At 42.5% G+C, this 19,270-nt stretch overlaps 2 protein-coding genes and 3 non-coding genes across 5 annotated transcripts; all 5 read right to left on the bottom strand.

Annotated features, from left to right (window-relative positions):
* Window positions 1-1,865: 1,865 nt before the first annotated feature.
* LOC141000812 (small ribosomal subunit protein eS17) lies at window positions 1,866-7,887 on the bottom strand. Its single transcript, XM_073471679.1, has 5 exons — window positions 7,804-7,887; window positions 6,737-6,888; window positions 5,930-6,035; window positions 4,258-4,323; window positions 1,866-1,985 (listed from the first exon to the last, which is right to left on the bottom strand). Exons 1-5 carry the CDS (start codon window positions 7,804-7,806, stop codon window positions 1,908-1,910), a joined length of 405 nt encoding a protein of 134 aa, XP_073327780.1. The 5' UTR covers window positions 7,807-7,887; the 3' UTR covers window positions 1,866-1,907.
* LOC141001801 (small nucleolar RNA SNORA71) lies at window positions 2,064-2,190 on the bottom strand. Its single transcript, XR_012179597.1, has one exon. It is a non-coding gene; the product is annotated as a small nucleolar RNA SNORA71 (small nucleolar RNA).
* On the bottom strand, window positions 5,458-5,584 carry LOC141001800 (small nucleolar RNA SNORA71). Its single transcript, XR_012179596.1, has one exon. It is a non-coding gene; the product is annotated as a small nucleolar RNA SNORA71 (small nucleolar RNA).
* LOC141001802 (small nucleolar RNA SNORA71) lies at window positions 6,574-6,700 on the bottom strand. The gene has a single exon (XR_012179598.1). It is a non-coding gene; the product is annotated as a small nucleolar RNA SNORA71 (small nucleolar RNA).
* Window positions 7,888-11,882: 3,995 nt separating the features above from the next.
* sh3gl3b (SH3-domain GRB2-like 3b) lies at window positions 11,883-19,020 on the bottom strand. The gene is made up of 10 exons (XM_073472319.1): window positions 18,976-19,020; window positions 17,389-17,457; window positions 17,080-17,152; window positions 16,285-16,428; window positions 15,628-15,761; window positions 15,235-15,393; window positions 14,580-14,683; window positions 12,883-13,007; window positions 12,748-12,801; window positions 11,883-12,094 (listed from the first exon to the last, which is right to left on the bottom strand). The coding sequence occupies exons 1-10, from the start codon at window positions 19,018-19,020 to the stop codon at window positions 11,883-11,885; spliced, it is 1,119 nt and encodes a 372-aa protein (XP_073328420.1).
* Between the last annotated feature and the right edge of the window lie 250 nt (window positions 19,021-19,270).

Below are 19,270 nucleotides of genomic sequence, written 5' to 3'. Positions count from 1 at the left end.
GCCAATCAGATTTCACAGCGAGAGTCTATTTTAACATGTATATTTTCCACATATATAAATATATATATAAATACAAACGTAGACGGATGTAAAGTAGTTTAGACGGAATGAAGTCTGTTTGTCCAGTTGTGTTGCATTAAAGTTGTTTTCATGTCGCTTTTCCAACGACTCGTCTTTGTTTCACTGCTGCAAACTGACAATAATAAAACCATCAACGGCTCAATAAATAAAGTCTAAAATATATTACAAGTAAATTAAGTCATAATTTAATTTATAAAATATTTGACCACATAAATTCCTGTTATTTGCTTCTGTACTCATTTACCTTTAATTATCCACTTTCCAAATGTTTACATTCATTTACGTTTTTTACATTTCTGTATTATTTTTTTGGATTTTGTTAATTATTCATAAATGTTTGTTATCTAACTTAAAAATAATTCAATAAAGAAATGAAGAAAATCAGGGAATTAACACAAAGGTTAATAAAGACACAAACTAACAGATCAATCAATGTCGCTTATAACAAATTAATGCCTACATTTACTTTTAGTAATGTTTGATGCATTTAATGCTCAACCTTCATATTGAGACATTTATTTCATTTATTCATATTAAATATTGTCAGCTTCAGTCCTGACAGGCTGTCAGTCAGTTTCAGTGCTCAGTTTTAAACTATTTCAGCGTGACTGGATTTAACTTAACATGATAAAATCACACGATCTTTAGTTTTACTGAAGTCTGACTGATATTCTGACATCAGCAACAGCTCAGCATCACCTCCAGCAGCTGGAGGAGCAGCTGTGGAGGATCTGATGTTCGAGCGCCACCTTCAGGACAAAAGCTACACTGACACCAGGGATTCAACCGTCTGCAGCCTGAACGACAACTCTGATCGTCTCTTCCCTCTGAAGCTGGAGACTTGTTATAAAATGGCTCCACAGCTCGACAGGTGCAACCAGGTCTGTTGTAAATCATCTCCAGCTGCTTCAGCTGTTCAGCAGAACGCTGCAACTCTGTTTTACTGTGAAGCTCCAGAAATGTTCTGTGGACTGCGAGACTTCACCTGACTTTATATATTTTCACGTTACGGTGAACTGAGGATTTATTTGGACCGAACCAGAGGTGACTGTGGAGACAAACCAACACTGTTCTGGTGACTGTGGTTCAGTTTGTGTCCAGTGTGAATGAAGTGTGTTTGACGATGAGTTAACGAGGAGATGAAGCTCGTCTGAGTTCAGACAGTGGACGATTGGATTTTTGTTTATAATGAAAATAGGAGTCAAAATATTTCCTGTCTTCACATTTTGTCAGTTTATCTTGTCGACTTGTTAAACTCAGTACTGAACCGACTGCTTTTACATCAGCGGCTGAAACTACGGGGCTGAACGTCCACACTGCCGTTTCTTCTCTGCTCATGATGTTTGTTCATCTATTGAATGTTTTGGCCACATCTTATAAAATCGCCTCTTCAAAGCGTCAGAGCCTGAAATTGTTCGAGTCTAAAGAAGTCGTCTGAAACTACTTTTCTTTATGGAGTGAGAAGTGTTTGTTCCTGTGGACGACCTGAAAATGTCTCAGGTAGAAAAGGCTCAACATGACGTCTACAACTAAAAACCTGACAGCTGACACGTCTCCTGACAGACGTCTACAGAGAAAATGTGCTCCAATAAAACACCAGAATAAAAAAAAAAACTATCCGCTTGTTTTGGTCCAATAACTGGCAGAACCATTTATTTTCTCATTTATTCTCATTAGACATGATCCCCTTCTTCATCTCAATCCACAGTGTGAAGAAAGGTAAAGATCATTTAACACCTTCAAACATTTAAAACCTCAAATCAACAGTCCTGCACAGCAGAGGGTTTTGTCCCAAAGGGTTTTATTAGGAAGATAATTACAGACATCTAGACTCCTCGGGGCTGCTTGAAGTTCATGCCGACGGTGGGTTGGGTGACCTGCAGGTTGGACAGACTGCCGAAGTCCTGTGGGACAGAAGAAGAGGTCTGAGTACACAACAGCAGACGTGAGTGTGAAAACAACTGGTTTTTAGAGAGAAAGGCTGTCTGAGAGCGACAGGGTCTGAGAGGAACAGGTGATCCTTCAAACACGGGAAAAGCTCTCAGCTTCATCTTCCTGTAGTATCAATGACCTGGCTACAAGGACGCCATGATCACTTTCGATACAGGGTGGAGACAAAAACAGGCCGACGACAGCCACATCTGATAAAACCTTCACAGAGCAACGCAGCACCTCAGGGTTCCCACTGTTCCCTGGAGATCATGTAAGGATGATACGACTGAACGTGAATATGTTCCCGTCGGATTTTAGACCGAACAGGCAAAAGTTTCAGATGCTTCAATGTCACTTAATGACATGTTTTAATATTCTCATATCTTTATATTTTATTTCTCTCTGCTATCTAAAAATCTCTTCACTCAACCTGAATCTTTCCTCTCAAGGTTCTGCCTCATCTCACCTGACTCAGCTGGGACGGATCCACTGACTTATCGAACACTGCAGCAGTTTCACTGGTGATTCGTGGAGCTGTGAGCTGCAACGTTCAACATGTCATCATGTTTAGGGTTGCAGTGATGTTTACCTCTGTCAAGGTATAAAACCCGACGTCATCACACTGTAAATGTGTTGATCCTCAGTGTAGAAGTCTTAAAATTAATATATTCTGAGTTTTTATGAAGGAGATAATTCTCCAGGACAAAACAAGCTCGTCAATGACTTCCTCTCATTTTCCCTGCATTTTCTACAACTGGAAAACTGGTCAACTGTTTCCAGGATGCGTGAGAAATCTGCCGTCTTAGTGCCAACGTGTCGCCCGCTCAGGAAGCCTGATTGTTCCTGTGCACATTAAGGCTCAAAGTCTGGTTTGATGAGCAGATGTTGTTCATTTAAATACGGCAGCCAGAGAGGTTCTGAAGGGAAGCGGCTGGTTCTGTTGAAAGCTGTTTGACATTATGGTGAATCGTTCTCAGTCAGATCCTTTAAAGTGTCTCACATTTAAATAATCTGATGCAGCAGGTCCCAACAGACCGACTGCAGCCGCTTCAACTGGAAACGTTACATCACTGAAAGTGCTAATGTGGCTTTACGTTACGTATAACATTTCAAAGTTGATATGCAAAAGAGCTGAACAGAACCAACAGTCGTTACAGAAACGGTTCTGATGACTCCCCAATAAAAACACTTTCTGCTGATTAACTTGATGGAAACTAGTTTCTCAGACTGACACTGACCCTTTAATCTTCTTCCCACAGTCCGACAGTAGCCGGCGCCTTAAAGCGCCTCATTAGACGGTCGTTTGATGCTCTGAAGCGTCATAGTAACACACAGAACTCGGACCTGCAGGAAAATGTTCCGCCTCCAGTGATTTTGAGATTTTATGCCTCATAAAAGAGCCTCGGTTTTCTTTAACACTCGACCCGCGGCTGTGACATCGTTAGTAAGATCAGCGGCGCTTCAGTCTGAGCTGCTCGTCGCTCTGATCAAAGTGTCGCCACATCAGAGGCTTCGAGTCCCGACTTCACCTCAGAGTCCTTCACTTTCATTTACACCTCTTTTTACTGCACTTTGCTGCTGAAACTATGTGATGTTAACCAGCAACAGGACTAATCAGAGGTTACAGAAGTACTCAGATATTTTACAGTAGTAAAAGTAGCAGTTATAATCTAAAACTACTGATACAAGTCCTGCATTCTACATATTACTGAGTCCAGTATCATCTGCAAGATGTATTTTAAGTATTGAAGTAAAAGTACTCTGTACTTCGGTACTGTACTTGAATTAGTGCATGTTAATACCCAATTCCTGTCATTAATTAGAGGTATTTTTAATTTTAAGGTCACGTTTGATTCAATTTCAGATTAAAACATGTGGATCAGTAAAGATCAGATCATTAGTTTTATGTCCGGGGGTCATTAACAACATCCCGGTGTCTTTCTGCAGGTCAGAGTTACACAAGTTTGACAGTATTCACCAAATATAAAACAGCTTTCAGTGATTCAACAAAAGATAAAAATTTGGTATGTAAAAATGTTCAGTTTCTTTAATCTGTCTAGAGTGAAACCTCTTCATAAACAAAGGATCTCTGAAAAAGAAAGTAACCCATCATGTCCGACGCTGGAAGTGCAGCTGCAGGCTAATGCTAAGCTAACGGTGACGTCTAAGTGTTTTTTTCCTTCAGGGCGACTCGAGAAGACGCGGAGAGAAAAAACAGAAGCGCAGATCCGGTTTGAGACTCACCAGCAGCTTCAGCATCTCCTTGGTGTCGGGATCAACTTCAATCAGCTCCTGGTCCAGAGCAGACACCTGGACAGGTAAACACACAGGGAGGAGTTAGACAGTTCAGCACCTCGTTCACACCTCCTCTCCTTCCTGTTCTGACGGATCACTTCCATGAAGATGACGACCTCTGACCTCAGCGTGGCCGAACACACATCTGTGCTCGTCAACAGATAAAACCACGTCTGCTGATCAGAATCTACAACTGGAGTCAGTAAACTAAGAAGGTTTTAATCTCATCTGTTCTCACACAAGAAAGAAAATCCCTCATTAAAAACAGAAGTCAGACAGGTGTGAGCTGGGAGGTTAACGCAGCACTTCACAAGATGGTGAATTTACGTTCCATACTAATAAATTGTATTGCAAGTTTTCTGATAATTCATGTTTAAATATGCAGATTATACATCATATAAAAATATGCACTCATTAGCATACGTTTACAGATGAGACCTCTGAACATTTAGTCAGGTTCAAACTTCTTGTTTCATGCTGTCGACATGTTGGAGTCGAAGGTTTTTACTGAAGGAGTTCTGAATATCTCCTCAAATCAGAAAATACTAACAGCCATTAAATAATAAAAATCCATGTTTTCTCTGTAAAAACCTCCAGAATATAGAGGAATAAAACTGGAAAGTTTGATGTCTAAATGCTGCTGAAGTGGATCTGCCTCAGCGTATAAAAAGACTGACTGTAAAATATCACATCTTTAGATTAAAAAAAAAAAATTGTATTAACTCATAAAACTTCCATTTGATTAGACATTAAGAGTTATTTTTTGTATTACAAGTTTTCTGATATCTTACACTAACTTGCATAAACATCCAGAAGAGAAATCTGAACTTAAAAACCAAAATGTATCAAAAAGAAAAGTCAATAAAAGCCTCGATGGCCGTTTCTCGCTGAAAAATGAGCCAAGTGGCTGCTGAGCTGAGAAATAAGCATCTTTGTCTTCAGTGTTTCCGACCAAAGAGCAACTTCATCACAAACATACATACGTGTATTTTGAACTCTTTCCACAAGTCTTTAGACAGTATGGAAGCAAAATAGACCAGAGCATGTTTTCACCTGTAGTGTCTCCACTGAACAGTCTCCAACATTAGAAACAGACCCAAAGAAAAACTGGTATTTTTCTGAGATTAGCTTAGCATTAAGCATGCAGGCTGTCTGAGAGCGCCAGGGTTCAAGAGGAACAGAGGATCCTTTGAACACGGGAAAGGCTCGCAGGTTATTCTTCCTGTACTATCAATGACCTGGCTACAAGGACGCCATGATCACTTTCGATACAGGACACACAAGTCGATCAATCACACTGATGTGAATATTTTAAAGTCTGTATGATGTCATGAATAGAGGCTTTTCTTAAAACATATCCCAATAGTAAAATTAATCTGGTCTTTAACTCCCAGTGACACATCACATACTTCACTCTTTACACAGATTCAAAGGATTTGGTTACATATTGGACTATTCTGCCAGCTCAGCAGAATAACCAGCATCTCTTCATCACATCACTTCTGTTTACTGATGAAACCTCCAAACAGACAACCACCACCAGGTCTGCATCCACTTTAAGATCTGTGTGTTTAGATGAAGGACAACAGGCAGTAGACAGGATGTTGGTGCGTTCACTGACCTCTGGCACGTAGTTGTCCCTCCTCTCTCTCTCCTCCTCCTGCAGTTTGATGGAGATTCCTCTGACTGGACCCCTCTGGATCCTCTTCATCAGATGTGTCACATACCTGCAGCAACAGTTAGTGAACACAGCAGTCAGCAACAAACAAACACACATGTTCACAGCTCAACTCTGAAGAGTGCGGACCATCACAAAGGTCCTGATCAGAGCTGCTATTATCATCTGTCCTGGTGTCCACTTAAGATCAGATCTCACTTCCCTGCTCTATATGCAAATAGACATCATTGGGACAAAATGATTTTTTTTTTTTTTTTTACACAAAAGACAGAAAGAAGTTTGTGTAGAACATTTACTGAATTTACAAGAAGGCCCAAATAAAGAAGGATTTGTCAGAGAGCGTTTCACAAAGTTTATAATGTTTCTTCTCACTCAACTCTTAAAATCAGACAATTTGTTAATGGAGTCTGGTGATATTGTGGCTACTGGTTCAATGTTATTGTGTAAGTGTACTGTGTAATCCTGGGCTACAAAAGCAGCCGTGATCGTAGCTGCAAATGTACACACATGCAACATGGATTATATCGGCTGCACTTAAACACAGAGCTGCAGGTAACAGTTAACATTAGCTATGAATGTTAGTCCAGTGTCTGGGAGCGCCAGGGTCTGAGAGAAACAAAGAGTCCTTCAGACACGGGAAAGGCTCTCAGCTTCATCTTCCTGTAGTATCAATGACCTGGCTACAAGGACGCCATGATCACTTTCGATACAGGGTGGAGGGGAAACACTCCTCTGCAGTGATAAACTCACCCAGCGATCTTGTTGCGGAGCTTCTTGCTGGGGATGATGGCGATCTCCTCGCACACCCTCTTGTTGGTGTGGAAGTCGCTGCCCAACCGGGTGTAGTATTTCTCGATGATGACCCTGGCGGCCTTCTTCACCGTCTTGGTCCTGACTCGTCCCTGCAGGCGGTCCAAAGATCACACTTTACTCAGGAGAGCTAGATTTGTCCCCACAGAGGCTCTTAGATACATTTATAACTTGGGAGCGATCCTTTAATTGTTCAAGCCAACAACACACTGAATATTAAAGGCTTCGGCCGACATCAGGTTTCTTCAGCTCTCACTAGCTCACGAGCTACAATATTTTCAACATGACATGAAACCAGCTACATATTTAACACTAGTTTTTATAATTTAGCCAATTTGGTTGATTTAATATAGAGCTTGGTCAACATATAGGCCCCCAGATCAGCTGCTATTGATCTCTGACAGCTGAAACATGATGTAATCCAAAAATACTCTCATTAAATACATAACTTGAGGTAAAGGGACCATTGAATCTGAACTAAACCTACTGGATTTTGGTTAAAGATAATACGGTTTGAACAGATTTCGTGAGGAAACGGCAGAAAGACCTCCCCTGTCTGTTCAGGTTGGTGTAGTGTGATTTTCCCTGCTGCTCAGTGAGCGAGCTAAACGCACCACTGCAGCACACAAGCTAACCCCGTTTAGCCTCCACAGCTAACTAACGCTGAGCAGAAACTGGTAACAACTTCACCATTTTTGTGGCCTGTTTTCAAACACACAGACCAACAAGCGATTTAGTCGTTTCCGTCAAACTAAACTGATAAAACGTGAATAAGAACCGCAGCTCATTCAGCTGGAGGGCGACTCCACTCCGCTTCCAGTTAGCCGCAGTTAGCCGCTACAACAGTGCAAATAACTCGCTCCGTTTGTGTCATCTAACATCAATACTGCGATAATTAAGTAGAGTGAACACTCCGGTGTCCACAGAGGAGAGAACTGCGGTGTATAGACTGTAAAAGAGCCAGGATTAATTCAGATCGCTCGGGTCGACATGTAGAAAGTACCCACCATGTTGGATCGGCCTGGTAGAAGAGGACGAGCAGACTTCCGGTGGAAGTTTAAATCCGCTGCCGGAAGCTGAGGACAGGAACGCGCCGCTGCTGCTGCCGCGCCCCCTGGCGGCAGGAGGCGGAACTACAACAACAGGAAGCGCCTACAGGTGGATGAGATCTGCAACACTTCAGCCTCAGCAGCTGCTGTGAACATCTGGTCTTTAAAAAAAGGTGTAAATGACATCTTTTCACATCGATTTGGGGTCTTGAGGCTTCTGGAGACTTAATAATAAAATGAATTTCCTTAAACAAAATGAGGTGTGACTTCAGTTTTTGCCTGTTATTGTTGTGTTGTTGTTTTCATGTTGTTATGGATGTCGGACATCTCTGCCTCTGTCTGTGTGTCACCGCTCATGCTACAGTTTGTTCTGAGCTGTGTAGTATGAATTCCTGTAAAACACGTTATATTTAAAATAAACGGTCTGTGTGTGGCCGTTATGAGTAAATGTTGAAAATTCCTGTTCCAAAATCCTCAAATCTCAGTTGTGGACGCTAATTTTTATTTTCATTGACGAGCAAGAAGCAGAAATCAGAGCTGAAATCATTTATTTCTCACAGAAGTTACAGATTTATTGCAGAAATACATTCTCAGTGATTCTTTGTACAACAGACGTCTCTGTGCTCGGAGCAAAAACAGACACAAACAAACAAACTGAGAGTCGGAAATATACAGAAAATATCTAATAACATTCAAAGATTTTGTTAAATTTGGAGGGAAATTGATTAATTTCTCTTTAAACTAAACATGTTACAGGTTTAAATCTTCCCTCATTACACAAAGAAATGTTTATAAAACATCACAATGCCATAAAAAACATTGAATCTTCTACAGAGACAGTCGTGTGCCGCAGGAATGAGTCCTAAACCCAAAATATCTTTACATTTTTGCACTTCTCCTTCCCTCGACTCTGAGTCAGTGGGATTTCTTTAGGATGTCTGAAATAAGGTGTGTTGTTACCACAGGCTGAACATATTTACACGTTTTATTCATCATTAAATGTCCACAGTTTAATTATAAAGCTCTTCATGTGTTAAAAACGGTTAGCGGTTGCTAACAAGTGTCTGAATGAGACTACAGAGGTTGTCGGGGACATTAAACGTCCTCACAGCGAACACGGAGACTCATCTGCTCACTAGTCCGTCTTTACAGGCCACTTTAGTTACACACTGTTCTGACTCTGACTTTACAACTCGTACATCGATCAGTTTATAGAAAACCTGGATAGTAATTGTGCAGTGAGACGCTCAGTGGTGGAGACGTTTCAGTCATGTGACCGTGATGTCGTCTGTTTGTAGCCTAGCATTAGCTTTTTACTGCTACACATTTAATTTACACTTCAAACATCAGAGTTCATCTGTGGAGATTATCTGGTGAACAGAACCTGTAAATATCATAAACTTGTGTTTGACACAGATTATTTTCTGTGATCACTTTCTGTCTCTAATTACAACCCTGATTCCAAAAGTTGTTCGTCTGTGTGAAACATGAATAAAAGCAGAATTAATAATTAACAAACAAACTGTGTTTACTGGCAACAGTCTGACGAAGTGTTCCTGAGCCTGTGTTATAATCTTCTTATTGTTTCTGTCACAACGTGTTTGAAACGTGTCGCTGCATCAAATTCACAATAAGCAGATGTTTACAAAGATGGACATTAAATATTCTCTATACATGAAAAAGATCAGCTAATGATCACATTCTGTCTGATTTATGTTTTACACAACTTTTACAAACAAAAGTAAATATTATAAATATATAATGACACACATCGTTTCACTACATTCATGTGAACGGATTTCTTTATCACGTTAAACCAGATGCTTGTGAGAATCTTCTGATTTAAAGCCATTACAGTATTTACTTTATACAGTCGTCTGCATGAACCACAGGGATTCTTCCTACAGTAACTGGTTTATATTAAAGGGACAGTCCAACATTTTGGGAGCCAGATGAGAAGATAGACTTCAGTTTTGTGTGTGTGTGGAAGTCGTGTTTAGCCTAGCTTAGCACAGAGACTGGAAACAGGGGGAAACTGCTAGCCTTGCTCCAACAAAAGTTACTTTTTTTGTAATTTTTACTCTAATACATTTATTTAACAGCTCTAGTTACTTTATAAATTCAGATTAGTCATGTAAAATATAATCAACAGATACATTCTGAGGTGTCATTACAGTAAAATGAGCTCCACCTTCAGCAGCTGCAACATTAAAGTGATAAACACATTAATGCATTTATTATTAATAATTATTCTGAAAGAGGCCATTCTGCATAATGAGAACTGAACTTAGTACATTTCCTTGATTATACTTACACACGTTTTACTTGAGCAACATGTTGGATGCAGGACTTTCACTTGTAACAGAGTATTTCCACACTGTTGTATTGGTATTTTTACTTGAGTAAAAGATGATACTGAGCGCATCACTGTCAGAAACCCCCAGACTGTTCAGAATAAGGTACAATACTGCTCGAATATGAAAACCTTGCGCCCGCTTTCTCTGTGTATCTTCAAGAAAAAGGCCGGTGTTAGTGTAAAGTCCTTGACCTGAGCTAAAATAATCTTGTCTCAGACGTTTCACTGCAGCCAAAAACAAAATTTATATCCATCTTCCACAGCTTCCCAAAAGGTTGTACTGTTCCTTTAACTACAGTGGTTAAGTTGTATTAATCTACCACAGATCTTTGAGTTGTACTCAGTGTCTTATTGTAAATCTACTGAAGCATGCTGACACATTTTAAAGGTTCTCTGAATGTGCTGTGTTACCCTGTGGCCCGGGGCCCCGCTGCAACATCTAAGGCCCTAAGTGTCAATGTGTCAGAGGCTGATCACACCTGGTATCAACATCCATCCTGAGTGATCTGATCACAGTGTTCAGCTCTCACAGCTGACACTAACCTGCGTCTGAGTGAACACCTGTGATCTGATGTTTTTACACATAGAAAGACAGAAGTTCATGTAGACGGTCCAAATAAGTCAGAATCAGTCAGAGACAGAGTTTCATTATGTTTATAAAGTTTTACGCTACTCAACAACTCCTAAAATTAGCTGATTTGTTAAGGGAGTCTGGTGATGTTGTGGTTGGATCAGTTCAAACAGACGGGGTGTTCACTTCTTCTTCTTCTTCTACACGTGTGCAGCGCACTGCTGACAGAATGTGGTCACCACCTCTGAATGTGGTCTGAGTGATCAGATCTCAATGTGTCCTCAGTGTGTCTCATTCACACCTGTAGCTGTTCACCTGTGATCAGATCACTCAGGACAGATGTTGACTCCAGGTGTGAACAGGCTCTCAGTTGGAGCCTCTTTGAGGACGTTGCATCATTTTCTTGTTTTTTTAATCTCTGCTGTGTGGAGGGTCAATATAAAACTCTCCCGTCGCTTCAGTTCAGAATGTTTTTACACAAATGAATCACCGTCAACCTTTTTGATGTTTCAGGTCAAAAGCAAAATATAATCCAAGCGTTTTTACTTGTTTCATTCCTGCCTGAGTCTCTTAAAGCTTCAGATAAAGTGCCGACAAGTTACAATAACTTTGCTTTTAGTTCATGCAGAAAGTGAACAACACTGTTCACCTTAGAGCTAGATTAAACCTATTTTATAGTTTTTTTATTTTTATATATCATAAAACTGTACGCAATAGTAAATGTACCTATACTGGGCCCTATTTAAAACAGTCTTAAGTGTGTTTAAGTCTCGGGGACTCTGGTGGAAATGTGCAGTGATGTAAAAGGCAGAAAGAGCAGTTTTGTGCAGGAAATGAAGCTAAAAGTCTTAAAGGGAAACACGTTAGTCTAAAAATGTTGTATTTACTGACTGAGCCTCTCTTCAGCAGCTGGTGTCTTAAAGTGTAACATGAGATCAGAACCTAAAGTGCTCGACAGTACAAACTATGGCCTCCTTTCCTGTAAAACAGACGCGGCGCCTGCTCATTCACTCCTGAAAGGTGCGAAAAAAGAAGTTGCATATCATCGACTCCTGAGCAGAAATCACTCCAACCTGACTTCTGCGTTCAGCCGAGAGGCTTGATATGTTGTCATGGTAACGGCAGGGGCACCAGCACGTCCACGTAGCTGACGGGGAACAGCCCTGATTGGCTGCCGAGCGTGCCCTCATACCAGTTGGCATCGACCTGATTGGTGAGGACGATGACGTCGCCCTCGTTGAAGTCCAGCTCGCCCTCGTGGTTCGGGTGGAAGGAGTACATCGCCCGGCAACAGGGCTGATCCTGGACCAGCTTACTATCAGCTGGGCGAGAGACACCAAGACAGACAGAGAGAGAGAGAGAGAGAGAGAGAGAGAGAGAGAGAGAGAGAGAGAGGGAGAGAGGTGTAATTGGAGGTACTGCTCCACTGCCTGCTGGAGGTCACGGGCTGAAGAAACCAACAGAACCACATCATCTGCAAAAACCAGAGATGCAGTTCTGAGGTTCCCAAACCGGACACACTGTCCATGAATATCACAAACCGGACCAGGGACAAGCGACAACCCTGGATGAGTCCAACAGCCACTGGACGCCTGTCTGACTTTGTGCCGAGTATACGAACAAACTGAAATTCTGGCAGGACCTTTAGTACGTTTATCAAAGGGGAAGCTGCCCATTATTGGCTTTTTATTGTTAATATGTCAAAAGAACATCATATCATATTATACAGTATGTTATATGTATTGAGAGTGGACAGAAAACGTATAAATCAGAAACTGTGTGAAGACCTTTTTGGACTGACCTGGATATTTCCCATCCAGGTGTTTGACGAAGTTAACCGCACTTATATTTATCAAACCAACCAGTTAGACTTCATCTTTAAAGTCTGTAATACTTCAAATACTGTTTGATAATCATAAATATCACCTTTGTGTCACATCTGGAAGTTTGTTTGTGGATGTCACTGTTTTCTCACCGTAGCAGGAGATGGGACTGCCGGGTCGGGACGGCAACACTGTGACGGGCCCTCCTGTCACAGGAAAATACAACATGTGTCACATTTTATTCCAGAGAAACGTGGCCGTGAAATAACATCTCAAACAGGAGAAACCTGAGGAAGCTGCAGCTGTGATCGACGGCTGGTGGTAAAACCCGATGCTGCCGTTGTGTTCACTTCTGATCCTGATCTTTCTGGGCCTGAACCGGCGCTCGGGTTTGTTACTGGCAGCTGTCAGCCTGTTTCACAACACACACACACACACACACACACACACACACACACACACACACACACACACACACACACACACTCAGTTTAGCATGTTAGCATGATAACTTTTCCTAATCAGCAGCAAGGAACTTAAAAAAGAAGGAAGGGTCATCACGTCACTGAGTCTTGGTGCCAGACTGTGGTGCCAGCTGTATTGAAGTCTATGGGAGATGATGGAAAAAAACAGTAAAACCCAACATATGTACGTCCACAACACACTCTTTCATCAAGATGTTGTTCATCCCTGGGTTTCATTTGATCACAGTATCATCAGCTCCGTCAACCATCTGGGATAAAAAACATCTGTGGTCATTTTTGTTTCAGATGTTAATTCATGTTCTTCGTTGTGTCCATTTTGGGCCCACGAGCAGTAAAGTTTGGATAACAGCTGTGTAATCTGCTAATCAGCTAATACTAGCATGCTAAAATGCTACACTAAGATGATGACCACGATAAACATTACACCTGAACACGCTGATGTTTCCTCTCTGACTGTGGGGACAGTTTAACATCTCAAAGTCTGATAAGATCAGCAAAACATGGACAAAACAAAGTGTTGACTTCCTTCAGGCGCGTTAATAAACTCTGTACACGCGATAACAAACGCACAGGTTGTTATTAAAGAGTTCATATTCTGCTTTTTGGGTTTTTGCCTTTCCTTTTTTTTTTGAGTTATGAAACATGTTTGTGCATGTTGAAGTTCTGCAAAGTGAAAAAGCCCAAAGTCCAGACCAGAGGGAGTTACTCTCTCCCACAGAAACACTGCTGCTCTGCACGCTGTGTTACAGGCTGAGCCTGATGTGTATGACTGGTTGTGTATGTGGAGCTGGGAGTGTGTGTGTGTGTGTGTGTGTGTGTGTGCCTGTGAGGTAGGGGGTATGCGACATTAGTGCACCAGGTGCGGGTGTGACGTCAGTGTCATGCGATGGAGTTACTGCGAAGGCGAGTGTGGGTGTGTTGTGTGTGATGAGCTGCAGCCACAGTGAACAGAGGCTGTGTGCGGTGCCCTGTTACAAAATCCTGCAACGCTGAAAATAAAGAGCCGTTCTCTCGTTCTGGGGTTTTGTTGTGTTCTACTGCATCAACCCAGAGGCCCCGTACTACGGCTCGGGGTCTACAGCTGGGAAGTTAACAGCTGGTTTGGAGTCGAGCCTTTACTTCTGTAACTTATGTGCATCACTATGTAACAGGCGTTATATAAATATGTATTTATATATCTGTTATAAAATATATTCACTCCAGTCAGTCAGACACAGTTATTTTAGATCACACTACCTTGCCTAGCATGACACGCCCCACTCTGCCTCTGATTGGCTACATCCTGCCCAAAGATTGAACAGAGGTGAGATGTCTCACTCTGTAGCTAAATTGGAGCTGCAGCGATGAACCATATGAGAAAAATAATGTGTTTTTTAAAATTAAAATATGTAAACCTGTTCTACCAGGACCCCCAAATAAAAGTACAAATCTGAAAATTATCTTAATATGACCTCTTCAGTGTTTGTTGTGGGTGTGTCAGGTGTTGAACGCAGGCTCACCTTGCCTGCAGGTTGCCATGGAGACCCAGCAGGATGCAGTGGGCGTTGCGGTGAAAGTCGAGCAGCGCAGCGACCAGAGCCTTCAGACGGCTGAGCTGATCGACCTGCAGGAGGAAACACGGAGTCAGCTGCAGCACAGCGACCAGACGTGATGAGCCAAGTCATTCACTTAACTTTGAATCAGTGAATACATTGAATGCATTAATTATTAAGTTTCCACAGCTGCACGTGTCAGTAGATGTTTCCATTTATCATCATTAATATAAAGTCAGTTCTGGTGTCTGACATGAACCTCCCTGAAGTTTAAAACATATTTTTACTGGATAAAGTCTCTGATGTTTTTCTGCTGACACAGATAATAACCAGTGTGAAGCAAACCAGTGTTGACCGAGTCTCGTTTCACCTTCTGCTTTTGTTTTTACAGCTGCAAGCTGTTGCACCACGCTAACTGCCATTTTGTTTACGTCTGTGCTGTTTATTCAGAATGAATTGAAGGTGTTAGGTGTCCAAATTGCACCAAATTTGACACTGCACTTCCTTTGGTCCTCAGCAACAAACCTGCAAAGTGTGAAGTAGATCGGACCGGCGGTTCTGAAGCTGTGTGAGGAACAGACAGACAGACAGATTCTTGGCTTCATCGTCAGCTGAGACTCACGTCGTTCTGCAGCAGGATGAACATGCTCCTCTCTGCCAGCTCTTTGGACGTGATGAACTTGTCCCAGGCCTGTCGGAGCTCCTCTGCCGGGACTTTCCCTCTCCGTCTCCTCTTGTAGTCAAAGTCCAGGCGACGCCCGTTCAGCTTCTTCAGCTGGTACTGAAGAACCAATCAGAACAAAGATCAACATTTGGACCAAACTATTTGTTCAGATTCTGTTCCAGATACATTCTGGGTATAAAGATTACATTTGTGCTAAAATTGAACAAAAAGTGTCAAAACAAACACGTCGAGTGTCATAAAAGTCTGAAGCTTCCATCTCTAAGAAACGTTCTGTGATTCGACAGCATCACGTCAACGATCTGATGAAAGGGACCTAGATCCTCCTCTCACCCGGATGTCCTTCAGCTCTGTGTTGTGGAGGTCCTGCAGGGGGTCGATGAAGGAGTGTTTGACGTTGACATCCAGAGCGTCCCTGGCCTGAGCGACCTGCTGCAGAGTTTCACCCACAACGGACAGAGCACCACCTGGACCGCCAGAGGACCAGCCAGGACCAACAGAAGACGTAAAAACACAAGAAGCAGCGAGAGAGTCAAAACTAATAACAATTTCATAATTTGATAATTTCAAATATTGTGAGAACATTATTTATATTTGCACAAACAGGGTGTGACTAATTTTAATGTTAATGTTTTCATCTATGAAAAGGTGAAAAATCTCCTGCTGTCAAACCACAGAACATAACACGACAAATTAAAACTGAAGTCTGTCCCGTCCAGTCGACGTGATTGTAATCTGGGGTTTTCCTTTATGTCCACACCTGGACACCTCTACAGTACAGTACACCTGAGCAGGATGTCTTTCTGAGTCATGAATACATTTAAGATACAGTCACACAGTTTGTTTACAGGACAAACTGTGTGACTGTTTGGACGAGAAAAGACAGAGTTACAGAGTTAATTTGTTTCACGTCACGTTTTCCTCCGTTTTTGACTGTCACCATGGAAACACGGCTCTTATCTGCCGGCAGTGTCGAGACTGACGTCGTACCAAATTCAGAAGCAGCTCCGAGCTCCTGGCCGTAGTGCGACATGCAGTCTCCCAGCATGCCCTCTGTCTGAGGGTAACCCACCGACCTGCCCTGTCCTCGGATCCTGGACATGGTGTTGAGCATGCTCAGTTTAGCTCTGTCCGCTGTGAAAACACAAAGACAAAGACGTCACGTAGGAACACAAATGATTCACTGACAGAAGAATCAGACTGATTTTTATATTCAAAATAATCCGTCTTGGGAAAATGTACCGTCAAAATCAGCTCAAAGGTCAAATGAAGTTTCTACATGGATTCTTTTTTTTTTTTTTTTTTTTTAATTATTTTTTTGGCCTTTTCATGGCTTTATTGATAGAACAGCTGAAGACAGACAGGAATTAGGATGAGAGAGAGGGGGGGAGTGACATGCAGCAAAGAGCCCCAAGGCCGGGACTCGAACCCAGGGCTGCTGCAGCGAGGACAAAGCCTCTGTACATGGGACGCCTGCTCTACCAACTGAGCTAAACAGCGCCCTCTACATGGATTCTTTGGAGGATCTGAACTGGGGAAGTTTCTGGGTGAGCTGGTATTTAATGGACCATAAGGCAGAACCAGAACTTTCCTAATCAAATCCTCAATAATAAAATCATTGGAATAAACATTTACCGTGCAACACTGGAGAATCAGAACAAATACAAATAATGTAACAACCTCAGTTCACTGTTGTGTGACTGTGTGATACAGAGTCTGTGAAGGTTCGGTCGCATTCAGTGAACGCAGCTGTGGTGCGTTTGTGACGGTCATTTTTCTCAGTACCTGGATTTGGTTGGAGGAACTCTGTAGTTTTGGACAGCAGCTCGACCAGCAGGGCGTGGATCACTGCAACACTCTGACAGACAGACAGACAGACAGACAGACAGACAGGCAGACAGGCAGACAGACAGACAGACAGGCAGACAGACAGACAGACAGAGAGACAGACAGACAGACAGACAGTCAGACAGACAGACAGACCGACAGGCAGACAGTCAGACAGGCAGGCAGACAGACAGACAGTCAGACAGACAGGAAGTCAGTGTATTTGTCTCTTGACTTAAATTTAAAGTGCAGATTTCACAGTTTTACCTTCTCCATCAGCAGGAAGTCCTCATCCATCTTTGTCCCTTCAGCTCCCATCAGCCTCTCGTTCAGCAGCTGCAGGAGGAGGTGTTGTAGTAACATCAGTAGTAGTCGTAGTGTCAAAGGTACTTGTATTTATTATATCTATAGTAGTATTCGCAGTAGTGGCCGGAAGCAACTACTCGCATACAGTGGTGGACAGACGCGGTGCCACGAGGGGGTTTGAGGGGCTGCAGCCCCCTCGGACTGAATTTTTGCCCCCTCTGTTTAACCTTTACAAAAAATATCAAAATAATAAATTACTGGAGACGAACATTCAGCTGCAGCACGAACATGAAGGAAGGTGAACCTCCAAATATTCTTCTGAGGCTGATTGGGTCACAGAACATAATAAAAGTGTAATATCATGTTAATAAATATTGTAGCAGAGGGTTATGAGTTAAGCAAAAAAAACAAATATTATTACGCTCACAACTGCAGCACATACAGACAGATTACTTCCATGTTTGCACCTTTCACAATAAAAGCCAAGACAAAACAGAATATGGTGTAAATGCTAATTCTGACCCTGAAACCTTTCCTGTAAAACTTTCTGTAAGAATCTTCAATTCTTCTTTTGGGGACGTCTGAAATTCAGTTTTTCAGTTTTTCTTTCTACTCTTAATTTCTCTGTCTGTCTCTCACTGGACGACCAGAAACAGGTCGTGGAAACTCAAAGGTTGAACATTTGTCAGAAATCAGGAGAAAAACTGGAGAACTGTGACCCTGAGAGGAAACTGAGAGCGGAGCGAAGAACAGGAGTCGTCTGGGACAATCAGGAGGGTCAGTGAAGAAGCTCAGACCATTTTACTACCAGCTGTTACATCAACATTCAGGTCTGAATATATTTTTATCTGTGAGGCGAAAATGTCAAATACAAATATTTATGTATCTGAGCCGTGGTGACAGTACTGTAGTAGTACTATCTGAGCCGTGGTGACAGTACTGTAGTAGTACTATCTGAGCCGTGGTGACAGTACTGTAGTAGTACTATCTGAGCCGTGGTGACAGTACTGTAGTAGTACTATCTGAGCCGTGGAGACAGTACTGTAGTTAGTTGTCTTAGCTAGTATTACAGTAGTGAAGTAGTACTGCATCAGCAGGCTGGTGGCAGTAGTCAGTAAACAGTTGCAGTAGCATAGTGTAGTAGAAGTACAACAACAACAACAACAGAAGGTGAATATGATGTATATTTATATAACAGATCATTTACAGCCTGGATCATAAATCAAAATGACTGACTGTCATCGATCACTCAGTCTCTGTGATGATCGACAGGTACCAGTGATGCGCTGCAGGTACCAGTGATGTGCTGCAGGTACCAGTGATGTGCTGCAGGTACCAGTGATGTGCTGCAGGTACCAGTGATGCGCTGCAGGTACCAGTGATGCGCTGCAGGTACCAGTGATGCGCTGCAGGTACCAGTGATGCGCTGCAGGTACCAGTGATGCGCTGCAGGCCCTGTGTCGCAGTACAACACGCTGAATATTAATCCACCCCCCGGTACATCTCATAAAGCATTTAACCCGGCTCGGCCCGGTTCGTCCCGGTTACCTGACTGGCTTTGTGGAGCTGCTTCTTCATCCCGGACACAGACATGTTCACCGGCCGGAGATCAGAGGAGCTGCCGCCAGGTACCGACAGGCTCCATCCCGTCTGAGAGGCTCCGTCCCCCGCAGAGACTGGCTGCACCGAGCCGCTCCGCCCCCTCCGGCCGCAGCCGGCGGCTCCGTTTACTCTGTTTCTTATTATACATTTATTTTAATAGACTTGTGTACCGACATTTTGGGTCTCACAGGGTTTTTCATTTCAACATTTAATTTCATTTTTACAGGATTTATCCGAAACA

This window comes from Pagrus major, chromosome 8 (assembly GCF_040436345.1).
Source record: "Pagrus major chromosome 8, Pma_NU_1.0".
NCBI lineage: Eukaryota > Metazoa > Chordata > Actinopteri > Spariformes > Sparidae > Pagrus > Pagrus major.
Note: the sequence above shows the minus strand (reverse complement) of the source record. Positions and strands in the feature narration are given on the sequence as shown.

Coding starts and splice junctions, on each gene's coding strand:
- LOC141000812 (XM_073471679.1), bottom strand. Junction 6,036..6,736: donor CTCCGCAACAAGATCGCTGG/GTGAGTTTATCA, acceptor CTGTTGCTGCAG/GTATGTGACACATCTGATGA. Junction 4,324..5,929: donor GGGACAACTACGTGCCAGAG/GTCAGTGAACGC, acceptor TTACCTGTCCAG/GTGTCTGCTCTGGACCAGGA.
- sh3gl3b (XM_073472319.1), bottom strand. CDS start 19,020: ATGTCTGTGTCCGGGATGAAGAAGCAGCTCCACAAAGCCAGTCAG. Junction 17,458..18,975: donor AGCTCCACAAAGCCAGTCAG/GTAACCGGGACG, acceptor CTCCTCCTGCAG/CTGCTGAACGAGAGGCTGAT. Junction 12,802..12,882: donor CACAGCTGCAGCTTCCTCAG/GTTTCTCCTGTT, acceptor TTCCTGTGACAG/GAGGGCCCGTCACAGTGTTG.